Here is an 18,389-nt window from a genome sequence, read left to right on the forward strand (position 1 = left end):
TATTAACCGTTTAGCAATGCTAAAGTAATGCTAACATTGCCTTCAGTTAATATTAGCCGGAGCATCATTTATCTTCCAGCTTTTTATTTCCTTCCTTTATTATGCCACTGCAACGTAATGTTTTGTTTGTTCTATATTTTCATTATGTAAAGCACCCTGAACTGCCTTGTTGTTGAAATGTGCTATACAAATAAGCTTGGCTTGTCTAATTCACACAGGTGCTGCAGTCTGAGCTTTAGAACGGTCAGTTATATAAATACCTTCTATCGCTGGATAAATGTGGAGTACAGAGGAAAATCTTGTGTTTTATCTAGTATAATGAAAAAAACAACAAGTTCTCGAGTAAATCCGGTTTAGTTTAATTCATAATTGGCACCAGTTCTCAAAGTTTATTTGTATGGCACATTTCAGCTCTACATCATGAAAACACAAAAATAAAAAGTAATATAAAACATCATACAGTCAAAATTTGAGAAACCAGTGACAAACGTTACATTTTGTCCAGTGTCATCATCAAAATGATCAATACATGTTGAATATGATGATCAATATGTTGATTATGAGAGGAAAGCAGCTGTAAACAGGCAGGTTTGTAGCCTTGATTTAAAGGAACTCGATGTTTCTGCAGCTTTTCTTCAGTTTGTCTTCACAGGTTGGCCTGAAAATCAGAACCAAAATATTTGTTATTGTTGTATCAACCCTCCAGACCAGTCAGGACTTCTGGTTCTGGAGATGCAGAACCAGAACCAGACATGGAGAAGCAGCATTCGCCTTCTATGCTCTTCTAATCTGGAACAAACTTCCAACATTAGTAGTTTAGGGAATAGTTGGAGGAAATCAGTCTTTTCGCTGATTTGTCTAATATTGTGGTGACAGTTTTAACAAATATTTTTGTAAAAGTCCCAAACTGCAGCTTTAATGAGAAACAGCAGGGTTTCCATAAGGAGCAGCTCCAACAAATTACTGAGAGGGTTTTTGGGAACTGCGGCAGCTGGTTTAAAGTCTTTCTGCTCAAACTTGCTGGAGAATATTTGGTTTCTGCTGTCAAAGAGTTAAATCTTTGGCTGAATCTGCCGTCTCACAAACCAGACCCAAGCTCAGCTGTATCATAACGACTACAGGTGATTTAGGTGGTTAGGTAACATGCAGCAGCTGTGAGGAGAAACCTCTCTGATGAATTTTGTCAGGTTTCATGAGAGCGTCTTGTTTTAATGAGCGAGCAGAAACAGAAAATAAAGATTTTAAATCAAAGCAGACAAATCTTTCTTTGGGCACTGAAAATATGCCATTAAGAACATTTTAAAAAGCTGATTTGATGCGGTGTAAGCATTTAAAATCAGAAAGAAAAATCTCTGAACTATTTTGTCTTTCCCAAAAGGCCATTAATTGGCAGCAGACTTTTATTTTCAAGTACTTTGGAAACAGCAGAACGATCAGCAACATGTCACCTTCCTATAATCATGACCTGAGTCACGACTAATTTCTTTCCAAAAGTTTTTTAGGCAAAGAAAAAAAAAAACTTTTGGCAAAAAATTACTCAGTTATTTTAGCAATATAACTTTCAGATAATTTTCTTTTCAAGCAGTTCTGCCGCCCCCTGGCACAATGGCGCCCTGGGTCAAGAGCCATGTTGATCATATCAGAACCTGCTGCTGCTCTGACCCACTAAACATTTTGTTTTGGCTGGCAGCTAAAGGAAGCGTTAATTTACATTGACTGGGTTTGTTTGCTTAGTTGTTCTGTTTGCACAGTAATTATAAAAAACCAGGTAAACTTTTTATTTTTATGCTGCAGGAATTCATCCTGTCACAGTAACACTTTTTGCTGGACGATAAGTACTGCAACAATCAATAATATTGTTGTTTTGTGATCATTTTTAAGTGATATTATGGTTATTGTACAAGACGTTTTAAATATCCAATAAATAAACAGAAACAACAAATTAAATGAAACTTAATTTCATTTAATTTGAAATGAAACGTAAACGTTCATGTCTGAACATTTACAGTTAAACTACCTGGTGAGCTGGTCTGTCAGACAAAAGAAGACGGAGGTCGATTTTTAGACCTTTGCTGAGGTGGATAAGATCAGCTTTACATGTAAGTATTGGCCGAAAACCGATCTCCCAAAATTAAGTAAACAAATCAATATCAATTGATAAATTGGTGCATCCCTATTATGAAGTCTCTGTAAACAAAACTGAGTCCAAAGCACCAGACTGAAAACTTTCATCATCCAGTTGTTAGTAGAAAGAGAGAAAAGAGAAAAACGATGAATAATGTAAGTAGGAATTATTGATCTTGTTTTAATTTATCGTGTGATTAATTGATTTATTGCCACAGGCCTGTCAGTAGTTTCCCACATTACTCCTTCCAGTCTGGTCTCTGCTCAGCTGATCTTTGTCTCCATCCACCAACTTTCTAATATTAGCTTCAGTTCAGGTTTACAGAACACAAACTGCGGCTCTGACCACCATAAATAGCCATGTTCCCAGGTCTGACATCCAGTCTCCTTCCCTCCCCAGTATGGTTTCCGTCTCTGTGTTCAGATTCACCCCTGCTCAGGCCCTGTGACCCCCCACATCCACGTTTTACACCTTGTTTGGTTTCCCTCCGCTCTGCCCCCCGCCCTGCCCCTCTTCTCTGTCCATCAGGTTTTATCCCCTCATCGCTGATCTGCCTTCATCCCTGCAATCCTCATCTGTTCCTCATAGGACCGAGCAAGAAGCATCGCGCTGCGTGTGCGACGACACCGAGTGACTGAGCGGAGGAGGAAGCGTGCTGAACTTATGACAACAACCTGAAGCGATCTGATCGCTGGAGCTGCTGAGGATCCAGACAGTCGATTGGTGAGTTGGACGCTCATCTGCTTCACTTCAGACATTCAGGTTTCAGAGAACAGGAGCAGAAAAAAGTTCACTGAAAGGATAAAATCACATTTAGTGAAGGAAAACATACATAGATCCTAAACCACACATGTCAAATTGTTTCATTGTTTTTGTTGTGACACCATTTGATTATGCTGGTTTGATTACCTCCTTCTTTGTTTTATTTTGTTTGTTAATCTTGTTTTTCTGCAGATCACTGCTTATTCTGTGTAAATTTAAAAATAAATTGAAATAAAATCACATTTCTCAGATCTTTTATAAATTATGTAGCTTCTTTAACTTTTGTTTTCAGTATAAAAGCTTTCAAATGTAAAACTCCAGCATATGGAGATGAATGAACAGTTTTTATTTAAATATTCCCCTTCACGATAATGACAACCTCATATTGCAACAAACTCAGTCAACATATTTGTTTGCTAGTCTTTTGTGGCAGATAAAACAAAGAGATTTGAGGCGAATATTATGGTGGTATTATATGGAGGGATAATCTCAGTAAAATCAACTCCCCTCTCCTGTGGGATTCCTTAAAAAGCAGAATTAAACTGGCTGTGTGCACACATTCAGATTTATACTGAAAAATACGAGGAACCTCACTCTAAAGGTCGTTTTTCAACTTGATTTAAAACTTGATCAATAGACGTAATTTTCAGAAATTACTGCAACAAAAAAGCTCGGGCTCTCTCTCCTCCATCTGCCCGTCTCATCCCGCTAGCCTCTGCCCATCCCTTTCTCCGTCTCTCATCCAGATGTAAAGAGCAGTCAATAATCGGATGAGAGCAGATTTGATTCAAAAAGCTTCCCTTAAAATCTCAGCCCTGTTGGATTTATAAAAAAAAAAAAAAAAACTAAACTGGCTCTTCTGTCTCACCTCTCGCCCTCCCTCCCTGCCTTAATGCACTTCTCCATCCAGCAGCCATTTAATCACATGGGAACAATGACAGAGTTCCAGGAACGGGACGGCGAAAAGGCAAACTCACGTTCAGAAACAACAAATAACAATAAAATATAAGTAATTATAAAATCCTCCCCAGTTTTCACTTTCAGGATCATCAGCAGCTGAAAGAAGCTGTCAGGTTTTAAATAAATCAGATCTCTTTCATTTAAAGTTAATACCACCTTCACTCTCTTCCCCTCCTTTTTTTTACTTTAAACAAATTAAAGGCAAATCCTCTTGGTCATGTGTTATGACAAGGACACTCATTCAAATAGTGAGAAGAGCGACTGAGAGATTACAGCCTGCACACATAGGATAGCACACATACGATTGTTTTTCAGGTAAGACAAAGAGGAACAGATATCCTGATTACTCATTCATAAGAAAAGTAATTTGCTATGTCAGCTTATCACTTTTTTTTTTTGCTGTGAAATGCTCTATTTTTAAAACTGTGATTGCTTCTTTGCATGTCTGCTGATTGCATTTGTCACACCGTGTGAGTTCGGCCATTAGGCGATTGATTTTCTGCCCTTTTTAATCACCACATTACCAAAATTCAAAAGCCATCAGCGCTAAGTGAGAGCTCAGCACAAACCGTCCGTTGTTTCAGGAGGAGCCGATACACATCTGGCACGGCGACAGGACATTCTGGTTTTCTGTGTACATTCAGGGTGAGGATGTGTTGCATCTTCTGGAAGAACAAACGGAGTCGTTAAAGTCATGTTTGCCTCCTCGTTCGACCTCTCTCTGGTTTCTGCGTGTGTGTGCGCTGACGTTCTCCTGAAGGTGTGCCCGCGGGTTTCTCTGCGAGTTCCTGCGTATTTATGAAAGTTTGCAAAGCAGACGAGGGTTCGTTTGACTTGCAAAGCAGCGCTTACTTGGAGTCGGGTGTAAGGCAGGTTAGCGAGCTCAGGTAGGCGCGGGTTTGATTCCAACATGAGGTGAAAGCACAGGTGGAAGTGTTTGCTTAAGGGTTTATTTTTAATTGCCTGACTTTTATTATGTGTTTTTCATGGTTTTTATTTTAGGACGTCTTTTTCTGTTTTCACTGGTGACATTTGCTGGTAATCATCACCATGGGTGAAATGGAGCAGCTGAGAAAGGAGGCAGAAAGCCTCAAAGATCAGATCACTGTAAGTAGCTCCTTCCCTGTCAAAAATCAGGAAAAATCTATATTTATTGTATTTTATGGTGATTCTGAGGGTAAACCATCATTCTTACGAAATGAATCCATCTTAATCTGTGACTCGATAGGAGAAAAACACATGTAGAAACACATTTCACATGTGTCCTTCTCACTGTTAAAACAACATTTGGATGTGGATATGAATGGCCTTATGGTGTCATTTAAAAAATAGACATTACAAAGAATTTGATAGATTTTTCATGTGTATCAAATTAACATGTGAAATAACTTCTTCATGTCACTTCCAGAAATTATATTAGGTAGTAACATGTGAAGCAAATGTTCACATTTGAATTGTTTTAATCCGTGTTTTCACATGCGGAAATTAAAGTGTGTAATAACATGTGAAACTGAGGTTAAAGTCTTTAATTTTTTCCAAAAATGTTTTTCTAATGTGAAAAATTATGTAACATGTGAAGCACATGTGGTCAAATATTCAACATGTAAACTTTTTCTGCTCATGTTTCACATCAGTCGTTTCGAACAAATGAAACACATGGTAAAACTTTGCACATGTGAAAACGTTTTCCGTGTGGAAGTCACATGTGAGGCACATGGGATCAACCATCAAATCTAATATTTTGTGCATGTATTTCACATGTATGTAAAACATGTTACATTAGATCATGTAATAACTTTGAAACTGTGCATTTCACATGTAAAAATTATTATTTATGATTTTTAAAAAATCAAAAACATGTGGAATTTTTTTTTTTAATTTTAACATTTTAATGTTACATATATTTATTTCACCTGTGGAACATGCGACCACATTTTCCCCTGTGCTGATGAAGACTTGTGGTGATGCAATCACATTAAAAAACCTGAATTTTGTGCATTTTCTCTGTGAAATGCGTGTTTTGGGTGTGTGCGCTCCGCAGGCGGCCCGTAAGGCGGTGCAGGACACCACGCTGCAGGAGGCGGCAGCGGGGATCACCGTGGTGGGCCGCATCCAGATGAAGACCAGGAAGACGCTACGGGGTCACCTGGCCAAGATCTATGCCATGCACTGGTCCACCGACTCCAAGTAAATACATGCAACCTGCACACGAGTTCACCTGTTTTAACTGCGACAGAATCGATCTCTGTTAGAACGCAGGACGATAATAACTCAAACAGCTTGGGCAAGTTATTTTTGGAGCATCTCACTGCAAAACCACAAAATCTTTCCAAATTTTTTTTTTTTTGTCTAATTCAAATATCTTAGTTCACTTGAAATAACAAAAACAAACTTAAAAGTAACTTTTCAGCAAGATATAGGAGCTTGTTTTAAGTAAATAATTCCTTAAAATTGATGAAAAAGTTCTAGTTCCACTGGCAGATAAATTAATTTATAACAATACATCTTTCCTGTTATAAGTGAAATAATCTTCCAGTGGAACTAGAACTTTTTCATGAGTACTAATATTATTACTTCTAATTTGGATTTGTTTTATTTCAAGTGAACTACGATGTTTGCACTAGGAACTAGACTAAACTACTTGTTAAGGTTTTGTGTTTTTGCAGAGTTTGGTGTGATTTTTGTGTTTTTATTCCTGTGTGCTGCAGGCTGTGCGTCAGCGCCTCACAGGATGGAAAACTCATCGTGTGGGACAGCGTCACAACCAACAAGGTGGGTCAGAAACAAACATGTCACCTGTAACGATGGAAGCCTTGGGTTTGTCTTTCCACTGATGACTGAATACCAGGAGTTACAACGCAGGGCAAAGAGCCAGACAGTTTTATTTACACAACATTTCACAAAATTCACTGCAGAAACGTTTGAATGAATTACAACCTTTTATTTATTGATGATTTTGTCTTTTTTTTGAATGCCTCTTCTGCACTCCTCTACATACAGCGATATCATAATAAAACTCCTGGTTATTGTTATCTAGTGTTTGTAGAAACTCTCTGTAACTAAACCTGCCTAATGTAGACAAAGCCTTGTAAAAACATCCAAGTATAAAAACATCCTGGTACATTATTAAATGTTAAATACAACTTCTGGTTTAGGGGTTTCCTTTTTTGTGTGAAAATTAAAGCAATAGGTAGAATTTTATGTTGAATATGTTTTCTGCTGAGTCATCACCACTGATAACTTTTTCACAACCTCATTTGTTTTCTGTCAAGTCATCATAAAATAAACTGATCATGTCAGAGATCAGTTCAACCAAACTTACACCTCCTCTTTTCTGGCCTTTAACGTTATCTATTATATTTTATGTCTTATTCTAAATGTGTTATTGAAGAGGAATATTTAGCTCATGTCTACGGAGAGTGAAGAGAGCCAAATAAAACAATAGCTAACTTATGAATTAATTGTTTAGATGTGTCACATTTTTTTAAAACTGGAAATAAATACAAAAATAATTTATTAAATATAGAATTAATGATGTGCATTATTTCATTTAAAAAATTGGATAGTTAATTATTGCTTTGAAAAGTTTGTTTTGAAGCAGCCAATCAGACACCGGGTCTCCCTTAGCCCCGCCCATAGAGTTTGATTGGCGAAGTTGACGATTTAAATTAATTCATGATGTGCTTCAGCACAGATACATAAAAGTATTTATTAAATCATAAAATAATTATAGCTAGTTTGTAAAACAAAATCAATACATTTAATTGCGGCATGTATAAATAATTCTACATTTAATAAATTATTTGTGTACTTATATCCAGGTTTAATAAATTAATAGTAAATTTAAATAATTATTTCATAAGTTATTTACAACTTGGCACTCTTCGCATATTTCTGTTTTGGAGAGATTTTTTTATTCAAAAGACACAGCTTGCTAAAACTAAATAAAACTATTTTGATATGTAGTGAACTAATAGCATTATATTTCAACTAGTTCTGGTTGAACAATTAACAGTAGACACTTTTTGGACTAGTAAAATTTTATCTTTAAAATCTGTTAAGTATAATTTTGTTAAACTTTATTGAAATTTTAGAATAAAGTGTATTTAAAGGTCTTAAATCTGTTATTGACCTCTTTAGTGTTGTTCAAATTTATCCTAATTAAATTCAAAACCTTATCTTAGCTTTTAGATGAGTAAAACTGCAGTTTTTCAGGTTTTAAGACAGCTGGACGTGTCCTGTGTGTGTCCCCAGGTGAACGCCATCCCGCTGAAGTCGTCCTGGGTGATGACGTGTGCCTACGCGCCTTCAGGAAACCTGGTGGCCTGCGGCGGTCTGGACAACATGTGCTCCATCTACAACCTGAAGGGGAAGGATGGGAACGTCAAGGTGATGCGAGAGCTGGCCGCACACACAGGTAGGACGTGTGTAATCGAGCAAACTGAAATGACGAAAATAAATTAGCCAATTTAGAAAAAAAAAAAAAAATTAAATAAAATTAAAATTTTCGCTAGAAAAATTTTTGCGGTCGGATGAGGTAGTTTTTTTGTTTGTCTTTTTTTTTTGGCCGTATAAACATAGATGTGTTTCTCAAAACTGCAATGGAAATATTTTTTTGTATCACATGAGTCACACGATCAACAACCGGATGTTCCCAGTGGCGCAAACCGTGAAGAAAGAAGACGACAGGAAGTAGATCGAGGATGATCGCGCGGCATGATTTTTTAATGACTTATTGCGTGAACAAACTTTTTCACACGTGATTTTAATTGCGTTTCTGATTTAATGGAAACACCGCAACTGCAAATTTGTGTTTATTCATTTTTACATTAGCAGAATATAGACAAAGATTTTTGCACATTTGTAATGAAAAGGCAGTTACTGTGACCAATACATGAGGGCACGTCTATTCAGTGTAGTTCTATACTTTGTTCTCTGAGCGCTAATGTACTTTATAATTGAAACTATATTTAGAATCCCTAATTGCACATTTTTAAAGGTTTGTTCCTGTTTGTTTTTACATGTTTGAACAAGGTAGTCATCCTATTGTTTTTCTCAGTTTCACTATGAATTATTTTACACTGGTTGTTATACTTCTAATTGCTAAAGTTGTGTTTACATGTTTGATCAAGCGAAGTGAAGCTACTGGTGTATTTGAGTGTGTTGTACTGTGCAGAGTTTTCAAAGAAATTTATTATTCAGACTGTGTTTTAAACAAAGAAAAGTTTTAAGTCAGTTCAGCTCTGCTTTTCTGTATCGGAGCGGCATCGGCTGGTACTAAACCCCAGATATTTGAATCGGTATTGGAAAAGAAAAAAGTGGATCGTTTCATCTCTAGTTTTTAAATCCCTCTGTCTTCCCAGGTTATCTTTCCTGCTGCCGCTTCATCAGCGACACCGAGATCATTACCAGCTCAGGCGACTGCACCTGGTAAGAACAGTTCGCAGCTGATTGGACCGCCATCTTAGTGTTTAGGGCACAAAATAAAGGCTCATTTCATTTCAGCATACTCTGGGACATTGAGACAGGGACCCAGAAGACTGTTTATGCTGGACACCAAGGAGACTGCATGTCCCTGGCCGTAGCGCCAGACTTTAAGTTTTTCATCTCAGGAGCGTGCGACTTTACGGCGAAGCTGTGGGACATCAGGGAGGGCACCTGCAGACAGACCTTCAGCGGCCATGAGAGTGATGTCAATGCCATTGGGGTACGCATGAAGAAGATGTTTTCAGGATGTTTTACCTCTAAAACCCTCCATTTGTAATAATTTGTCATTCTTTCCAGTTTTTTCCCAATGGTAACGCAGTGATAACCGGATCAGACGATGCCACCTGTAAACTGTTTGACCTGCGGGCTGACCAGGAGCTTATCACCTACCAGGACTCCGGCATCATGTGCGGCGTCACCTCCCTGGCCCCGTCCTTGTCCGGCCGGCTCATCATGGCTGGCTACGACGACTTCAATGTGAACATCTGGGACATGCTGAAGGCTGAGAGAGTGGGTACGTATACCTGGAAACCTGATCAATTATAGATTACACCGGACAAGGGAAGAAACATGCGCCCTGCAGAGGACAGTGAGGGGAGCCAACCCATCACTTTGTTGTCCTTGGAATTGAATTTGCTTGTATTATTTGGATCATTGTCCAATTGGACTTTAACTTACTGCCTGATGTTTGACGCTGTTGCTTCAGTATTTCCACATAATGTTCTTTACTCATCATGCCATCTGTTTTGTGAAGTGCACCAGTCCCTCCAGCAGCAAAATACCCCTACAAAACGATGTTTTCCAGCTTGTGAATGTCCTTTTTACTAAAACTAAAAAATAAAGAAATAAAAATGGTGGGCATTATGGCCAAAACTCCAACTTAGCCTTCACAAACAATTGGACATACCACCAAAGATCCCCAAGTGCATTTTCAGACTGTAACCTGGCTTTTATGTTGTTCTGTTCTTTGCTAAGTGGTATTGGATAAGTAAACTATCTCAGTCTTTCGTTGTGAGAAGTAAATTTCACTCTAAACATGTTCGTCTCTGGGACACAGAATCGTATCCTTCATAGAAATTATGATGACTAGAGAATCCCATTGTGTGTGTTTTAAAATAGATTCAAAATGGGGCTGAATTATTTGGCTGAAAGACTTCTCACCATATCAGAGTTTCATATCAGTCTACATCAATAGTATTGATTAGTTTTTTGTTTTAAATATCTGATATTCTGCCAAACTTGTGCTGTGACCTTTCCTGTTTTATCCAGTTTTCTCTCCACGCCGTTGTTTATTTTTAAGCAGTCATGAGGCACAGTGGTGTAACCTATAAATGCTGCTGCACAAGTTACTCAACAGGTCGTTGCTAGGTAACCATAGAGTGAGTGAGTTGCTAGGTAACCATAGAGGGAGTGAGTTGCTAGGTAACCATAGAGGGAGTGAGTTAGTTGATTCCACTCACTTTACTTTGCTAGCCTTGAGAGGTTTACTAGCTAAAGTCTTTCCTCTGCCTACATCCCCCAGAATGCTGTGCAGTTCTGGATTATCTAAATATTTATTGATATTGATCGCAATTCTAACACAATATATATAGTTATTGATTTATTGTCCAGCCCTAGTCCAAAACAGTTTCCTATTACGGTTTGATTGACCTATCAGGAGTTTACAGACCATTGGACTATTTAAAACAATTGGAAAACTGACCAGATTTTAATGAATATAAGCAAAAAGAAATAAGTTTAGTCATTTGAATGACATAAAACAGGAAAAGGTTGTCTGATTTAATGTTGGATAGTGTTATTTTATGCAGTGCATGTAAATATCTGATTTCAAGTGCGTAAATAAGACTATTTGAATATAAGAATATTGTTATTTATGTATCTTAAATAATGGTTTTACTTCAGAAATAATCACCTTCTTTGATTTATGCTGTTCTTCAGGTGTGCTGGCTGGTCACGACAACAGAGTGAGCTGCATTGGCGTGTCTGCAGACGGCATGGCCTGCTGCACGGGATCCTGGGACAGTTTCCTCAAGATATGGAACTGAGGCTGTCCCTCTGCTACAAGCAGACAGAAAGCAGTTCATTTATGCTTGGAAACATGTGAAGATTTAAAACAAGGCGAGATCAATGGAGGCAGGAGGAGACACGTACAGTGAGAAGAGGGTATTTTATCTGTGCCAAGTCATTTCTAATGTTGGAGAAGAGGAGTGTAATGCGAGGTTTCCTCTTCTCCCAGTCACACTGCACTCTCACCTTTCTTCTCATGTTCTGGCGGAAATTAGGGTAGAACAAAAGAGTGGGCGTCTTAGTCAAATTTCTCATTAGTTAATCTGTAATTCAGATGAAACAGATGGCGGATGCATAATTTTTGGAGCAACATTAAGATTATCCAATGCGAACAGTTGCCAAATGGAAATGGTAGCACACTGGATGAGTCAGAACTAAAAACATGTCAAGTTACAGCCTGTGTAGAGTCACAGAAGCTCCACTTATATGCTGTTTTATATGAGAACATAGGTTACACCATATGAATAACATGATTTACAATCATTTGTTTTAGCTTCGGTAGATCCCCCAAGTACTTAAACTTTCTTTTTATTTTCTAATTTTATTTCAACTTGAGTCAATAGTTTGCAAATGTCTGCATTTGTGATTGTTTTGTATGTGACTGATGGACAATATTTAGCAGGATTTGGGATCGTTTTTGACTTTATCCCCTCAGTAAATAGGTAAAAACTCAAAATGACAGATGGATTAGTAAAATGGTTACTTGGTGACCCTTTTCTCAAGTCAAAACTATATCAAAACATTAACTGAATATTTATATATCTGTTTATACATTTATCTTTATAGCAGGTAGGCTCTGAATACTGATTGTATACATTTAGATGAACGTCAAACTAAAATTTCAACTACATTTTTTTCAAAACTTGATCTACACTGCAATGTAAACTAATAAATTTGGGATTCTGCTAAACAATTGTATATAGTCTTAATTTCTGACTCGTACTGTTTACTACTTTGATAATCTGAAGTTTAAGTGAGAACATAAGATTAGTTTTATCCATTTATTGTCTGTACCCGCTTGTCCTTGGAGGGTTGCACTAGTGCTCATCTCCAGCAGTCATTGGTCAGGAGGCGGAGCACACACTGGAAAGGTCGCTAGTCCATTAAGGCAACACAGAAACACTCACACCTAAGGGCAATTTAGGGAAACCAACTATCTTGACAGCAAAAGTGGATAGTCAGCACAAAAACATATATACATACACTTAAGAGTACTTTTATATATCTGTACTAGAGCTTAGTCATATGAAAAAAAAAATACTGAATGAAAAACTATCAAGTAAAAAAGGCTACTTAAGTGCAATCCCAGCCTGTTACCTAGCAACCCCAGCAGAGTTCTGCCCATCACCTAGCAACCCAATGGAACTCCAGCAGATTGGAAAAGTGCCGTTTAATCTGTGAAAATGTAATAAAGGCAAACACTCAAGATGGGTCCAATGTAAAACCAAGGATGAGTACATGAAGCACTTCATGACCACTATGGCGGATTCTGTGGCGGCACAGATGAGTTTATTCGCTTAGATTCTGGGAACACTGGAGTTTGTGGCATTAACCTTTTCAAAAATACCTAGATTAAAAAAAATAAAATAAATTCTCATGGACCCTAAAGTGAAAATAGGTCAGCACTGGATCTTTCAGCAGGAAATTGAGATTGGATCTGTATGCAGACTAAAATGCTTTACAATTAAAAAGAAAACTGATGAGAGATGAAAATCAAAATAGGAACTGGCCAACTCTGTATGCTTCAGCATTGTGAAATATATTAGAGAACCAAATGGCCTCCCACTGGCCAAAAAAAGTTTCACAATTAACAGCAGGTGTGAGCTTGTGCTACAATTAGTTTTTAGGATTCTTTTTTTTTACAGATCTTCTGCATGTGTGGCAGTAAGAGTAGATGCAGGTAAACCAGAGGAGCATGATGCACTTTCCTAAAAGTACCAGAAAATGAAAAGGCAGCTAGACATGAGCTGATCTTTTAGTGTTAAACTTTTATTCTGTAGACAAAAAGATTTGACAAATTTAAATTACACAAATGCTTTAAAAAGGTCCAACAAAAGTGAACAAAATCTCACATATAAGAGGACAAGAAAACGAAGGAAAAAAGACCAAGCAAAGTAGAAAACTGCAGCATGTCACAGACAATATTTACATACTTCAAATATACGCTACCAGAAGACATACACATAAAAGCACATTTTAAAAATTTTTTATAGAGGGACATATTCTGAGTATCTTCCTTCAGTGGTTCTCCTTGTCCAGAGACACTGCCAGGACCCTGCGGTCCATCTGTCCAAGTCTCTGCTTGGACTGATTAGACACCTTCAGCTTCGTCTGCACAGTGAAAACAGAGAAAGTCACTGCAATGATTCGTTTTATTGAATTACACATAATCAGAAATCCTTCTGCAATAAGTCAACATGGGCTTAGAGGGCTCACATTAAACAAAATTCACATTTTTGTACTTCCATTTGGGTCTCTACTGCTTCTAAAAAAAAAAATAAAATAAAATTCCCAAGTGCTTCCAAACAAAACAAAAAACACCCAGACATTTTTTGTGTCAATAAGTTTAATATTTTTTGGTGTTTAGGAAAAAGCCATTAAAAACACCGTTCAAAATGTAACGTCACAAATCAGCAGGCACTGTCCCTCACCTAGCAACCCCCACCTGTTACCTAGCAACCCAAGTTGAGTTCCAGCGCATTTGGTCACCTGGTTTTACCGCTGTACAATGGCTGCTGGAAAAGACAAGTGTTTTGTTGTTGACTTACCATTCTGTTTGTATAATGTTAAAAAACAGCTCTATAATTGCACATTGCTTGCAGCCATTTTGACTTGCGCATGTAAATGTTGAGTTGGGGGGACGTGGCCAGCAGCAGCTCATTTGGATTTAAAGTGACAGGAGGCCATAAAAAGCCCTTTCTAAAAGGAGCTCAGAATAGGAAGAACTGACCAGACGGAAATATCATCCAAATATAATTTTGTGCAAAAAAAAAAAAGTGAACATATGTCTGTTCAAGGAAGCATAATAATGGGTCCCCTTTAAGAGATGATGGCATTAGTGTAATAATTGCCTGTTTGTACCTGAGAACGTTGGTCTCGGGGAGAGTTGGTCTCCTTGAGGATCTGAAGGGGAGAGCGGCCCTCAGTACCTGGAGGAGAAATGCCCAAAAACTTACAAATCTATAAAAAGAGACTAAAGTCTTCACACCAATTCTTCCTCTTTACACACCTTTTTGCTTCAGTTTTCCAGACTGCCCCTTATTTTCGTTGCCGATGTTCTTTACTGCCACACGGACAGCAAGAGGAGAGGAGCTTCCTTTGTTCCCCTGAACTCCTCTGGATCTCAGCCCAGTGGCACCAAAACCTTTCCCCAACCACTGAGGCTTGAACTCCAGCTGACTGGGGCTCTTCATGTCAAAGGTGGGGCAGCGGATACCTGTGCACACAGGTACCTGCTCTGGACTGGGGGCTTCTGGTTGCTCTGAGGGAGGCAGAGGAGATTTGGTTTTCTCTGCTTGCTTTGGCTGGACTGTAACAGAGGAATGGGCGTACGCATGATCCACGCCATCTACAACTTGGTCCTTTTCCACATTAGGTTCTGAGAAAGCACGACTTTCATGGTGAATCTCAGCAAACACCTGAGAAGAAGTTGCCCCCTCATGGCATGTTATCAGGCTCATGCTCAGCCTCTTGTGCAACGGGGTCTCCCTTGCTTCTTCTGCCTCCTCCAGGCTAATATTCGCTTCCGTTTCGATCTCCATTGCCACCTGAGGATCCCAGAGAATCTCAAAGGGGCTCGAGTTGCCGACAAACACCTGAGAAGCTTGATCGGGAGCTGCCAAGAGGTTTGCATGTTCAACTACAGAGCCAAAGTCAGTTGCTCTGCGTGGACTGAGGAGCGGCTCTGTGGAGGCCAGCTCCTCGTCCTCATGGACCTCATCAACTGGATCACTGTGGCGTTTCTGAGGACCTTCAGGGACTTTGCCTTCAGCCTCGTTGTGGAAGAGCATGCCCAGGCGGCGGGTGAAGGATCCGACAGTCGCTGGGGGAAGAAAAAGCAGAAGTTCAAGTCAGACCGCTGAGGCCGAGTAAAACCCAACAGGAAGTTGCTTACAAAATATTTACCTCTCATGATTTCCCTCACAGGGGTGCGGGTGATACCAAAGGTAGGCGAGCGGGGATCGTTTACAGCCAAGGGACACTCACTTTTCACAGCTGCAGCAGAGGTCGACTCCTTTCCACAAACCTAAGAGGTGAAGTAAACTTAGCCAGCGCTTACCAAAAGTATTCATACCTCTTGACCTTGTCCACACTTAGTTACTTTACAACCAGAAGTTGTAATGTATATAAACTACAAGTGGAGGCATTCATTTTATCATTTATCATAAAAGTCTTAAGAACTTTGATTTGTTGTCACAATAAACTCCAGTTAATATAAAAAATATAAACTCAGAATTGATAATTTTACCACTTTGTCCACCGTTTGTTCAAAGAAATACAAAAATAAATTTGATAGTTACTGTTTTAATGAAGCAATTACAAATGGGAATGTTTTCAAGAGTAGTATTTGTGTCTGTGGGGTTATAATTTCTGTTTCCTAAAAAAGTTACCAATAGTTCTCAACGTCACTTATTGTTATCACAATTGTACCACAAAATATCATGATAAAACTTTAAGTCCATATCACCCACCTCTAATATAAAAACCATTTCAGTCCTTTAAGATTCCTCCCTGGTAAGGCTCTGCAATATTATAATTGATCATAATTGCAACATCAGTGTGAGCAATATTCACATCACAAAGGACCGTTTGTAGAGCAGTTATTATTGGCCAATCTATTCCGAGGGTTATGATCTCTCATTTTTTATGCTAATGTAATATTTAGGCAGGTGGACAGAGTCTCACAGCAGCAAATACCTAAAATGCTGAAGGTCACAGAGTGAGAACAAGAGATGAGAGGAAAGAGAAAAGAGGCAAATATTTCTAGCAATATAGTTGTTGCAAAATGTTCTAATATCATGCAGCCACTTCACCTGAATCAGGTGACCAAATTACCTTTCACAGAGAAATGCTAATGAGCTAATTCAACTCAAGTGTGTTGGGGCACATGCACAACTACAGACTCCGGGGACTGGAGTGTTAGTGTGAGCTAAACCATTTCTTTGGTTTTGTCCTGTTGAAAGCCCCCAGTCTCAAGCATTTTGTTGTCTTTTAGCAAACATGACCTCTTATAGTTTTCTTTTTTCCACTCTTCTATAAAGGGCAGATTCATGGAGTGCACAACCAGAAGACATCACTGATTCTTGAACCTGAGCAATGGATCCTTGTAGCGTTACCATAGGACATTGGTTTGCTTCTCCGATTAAAAGTTCTGCATGCCCAGTTATTTAGCTTAGCCATGTCTTGGTAGGTTTGCAGATGTAACATATTATCTTCTCAGACTGAACAATGCTTTAAGGTTCAATATTAAGATAATTCACTAATCAACCTCAGAGGCCTTCAAAGAGAAGCTGTATTTAAACTGAAAAATGGATGTACTGCTTTGTGTTGGTCTGTCTCAATAGAATGTATTCAAGTGTGTATTTGAACCAACCTGAATGGGTGTTCGATCAATCCCAGCAGAGGGAGAGCGTGGATCTATCAGATGGCTCACATGAGTCTTCTTGATGGCTGGTTGTGGTTTTGCATCTGCAGATGCAGCCATCTTGCTCTCACTTGTTCCCATAATGCCTATTAAAGGTTACCTGAATCACAGGTGGACAAAAAGCAAGCTTAATGTTAAAAAGAACACAAAAAATATGCGAATGATGAAGAAAGCACCGACATGAACCCTGCAAAGTGACCTTAAGTCAACACGTTTCTATCTAATATAACAATTAAAAAAAATTTTAAAGCTAATTTACTGTTTCTTTTGTTTACAGGGGATTCTATACAGCCACTGTTCTAAAATTAACATTTCAGTGCAAATATCTGCAGCGTACTTGCAATTATTGCTTGGGCAAAAGACAGCTGTGGTAAGGACTAATGCAAGCAACAGCAAATCTGTAAAAAAGCAAAACAATAATAAGTGAAATAATTATGTAGTATATTGACAGCGTTTATTTCCCAAAATACACAAAGAGAGAGATTACAAACTGTTCAAGCCTGCATAAAACCCGTATGCAATAGTAATAGATATTAAAAACACACAAAAAACGCTGATACATTTAAGCAATTAAGTGTTAAAGATTAGAAAGTAAGACAAAAACAATGCAGTTCAGTCAATGAAATGTCAATTTTCTAAAGAGTCATCAGTTTTAATAATAAAGCCAAGAAAAATGCGTAAAGTTTAAGTTCACAAAGTGTTTCTTTACCTTAGACGAGACAAAGCCAATCGCTGCGCCACACAACTTCAGATCCTTTCACTTCCAACTTCACCTTCCGATAGGCAGGAAAACACGAGTTTTTAAAAGATTTAAATGGCGGGGTTGCGTGCCTCGTTCTTTTAAACGAGCCAATAAGCGCACGCTTCCGCTTTGCCGCCTCAGATCCGATTGGCTTAGAGCAAGCCACGTTTGAAATGGGCGTGGTCTATGCGTAACGACGTTTTTGAACGTTAAGCTAAACAGCCTGCGCCAAAGATAAAATATTCGTTTGAAATCTTTGAGAAAAACACCCATTTGCATTATTTGAACTCATTTCGTTTTGGAAGAAAAGATATAGAAGAAAAACACGCGGTGTACTTTGCAAAACAGGTCAGTTAAAATAACTAAAAACGTAGTAATAAGATGAATTTCTATGTGAACATTAGTTATTCAAAAATATTTAACTTTAATGGATTATAAAAAGTGTAAGTAAATTTTAATCAAATTCAGAAAGAGATAAAAAAAAATCTCTTTTTTCTCCTGTTTAACAGTGAGAGAAAATCAGCAGACAATTTCAACTCTAAAAGCTTCCTCTTGATACCTGTAGTGAAAGTTTTTGGCTAATTAAATATCCCGTAAATCTC

The 18,389-nt window shown here is 38.3% G+C and overlaps 2 protein-coding genes across 9 annotated transcripts; one reads left to right on the forward strand and one right to left on the reverse strand.

Annotated features, from left to right (window-relative positions):
- The first annotated feature begins 2,766 nt into the window (after positions 1-2,766).
- gnb3a (guanine nucleotide binding protein (G protein), beta polypeptide 3a) lies at positions 2,767-12,314 on the forward strand. 4 transcript variants are annotated; one of them, XM_015003835.2, is made up of 9 exons: positions 2,767-2,848; positions 4,850-4,954; positions 5,889-6,034; positions 6,556-6,619; positions 8,102-8,264; positions 9,211-9,277; positions 9,353-9,554; positions 9,632-9,848; positions 11,273-12,314. In XM_015003835.2, the coding sequence occupies exons 2-9, from the start codon at positions 4,898-4,900 to the stop codon at positions 11,377-11,379; spliced, it is 1,023 nt and encodes a 340-aa protein (XP_014859321.1). In that variant the 5' UTR covers positions 2,767-2,848; positions 4,850-4,897; the 3' UTR covers positions 11,380-12,314. The 4 variants fall into 4 exon arrangements, with proteins under 4 accessions (XP_014859321.1, XP_014859324.1, XP_014859323.1 ...); XM_015003838.2 differs by lacking the exon at positions 2,767-2,848 and adding an exon at positions 4,087-4,162; XM_015003837.2 differs by lacking the exon at positions 2,767-2,848 and adding an exon at positions 4,604-4,734.
- A 1,055-nt stretch (positions 12,315-13,369) lies between these two features.
- On the reverse strand, positions 13,370-17,863 carry cdca3 (cell division cycle associated 3). 5 transcript variants are annotated; one of them, XR_001420393.2, is made up of 8 exons: positions 17,755-17,863; positions 17,383-17,443; positions 16,995-17,145; positions 15,527-15,647; positions 14,631-15,443; positions 14,483-14,550; positions 14,053-14,133; positions 13,592-13,732 (listed from the first exon to the last, which is right to left on the reverse strand). XR_001420393.2 is itself a non-coding variant. In XM_015003850.2 (7 exons), exons 3-7 carry the CDS (start codon positions 17,124-17,126, stop codon positions 13,640-13,642), a joined length of 1,227 nt encoding a protein of 408 aa, XP_014859336.1. In that variant the 5' UTR covers positions 17,127-17,145; positions 17,387-17,443; positions 17,755-17,863; the 3' UTR covers positions 13,370-13,639. The 5 variants fall into 5 exon arrangements, 3 of the variants coding, with proteins under 3 accessions (XP_014859336.1, XP_014859334.1, XP_014859335.1); XR_001420392.2 differs by having other exon boundaries at positions 14,053-14,136; XM_015003850.2 differs by lacking the exon at positions 14,053-14,133 and having other exon boundaries at positions 13,370-13,732; positions 17,387-17,443.
- Between the last annotated feature and the right edge of the window lie 526 nt (positions 17,864-18,389).

This window comes from Poecilia mexicana, unplaced genomic scaffold (assembly GCF_051168715.1).
Source record: "Poecilia mexicana isolate PSO_F unplaced genomic scaffold, ASM5116871v1 scaffold_16, whole genome shotgun sequence".
Lineage (NCBI taxonomy): Eukaryota > Metazoa > Chordata > Actinopteri > Cyprinodontiformes > Poeciliidae > Poecilia > Poecilia mexicana.

Coding starts and splice junctions, on each gene's coding strand:
- gnb3a (XM_015003835.2), top strand. CDS start 4,898: ATGGGTGAAATGGAGCAGCTGAGAAAGGAGGCAGAAAGCCTCAAAGAT. Junction 6,035..6,555: donor CACTGGTCCACCGACTCCAA/GTAAATACATGC, acceptor TGTGTGCTGCAG/GCTGTGCGTCAGCGCCTCAC. Junction 8,265..9,210: donor AGAGCTGGCCGCACACACAG/GTAGGACGTGTG, acceptor CTGTCTTCCCAG/GTTATCTTTCCTGCTGCCGC.
- cdca3 (XM_015003850.2), bottom strand. CDS start 17,126: ATGGGAACAAGTGAGAGCAAGATGGCTGCATCTGCAGATGCAAAACCA. Junction 15,648..16,994: donor TTGATCGAACACCCATTCAG/GTTGGTTCAAAT, acceptor TTCACCTCTTAG/GTTTGTGGAAAGGAGTCGAC. Junction 15,444..15,526: donor TGTGAGGGAAATCATGAGAG/GTAAATATTTTG, acceptor TTCTTCCCCCAG/CGACTGTCGGATCCTTCACC.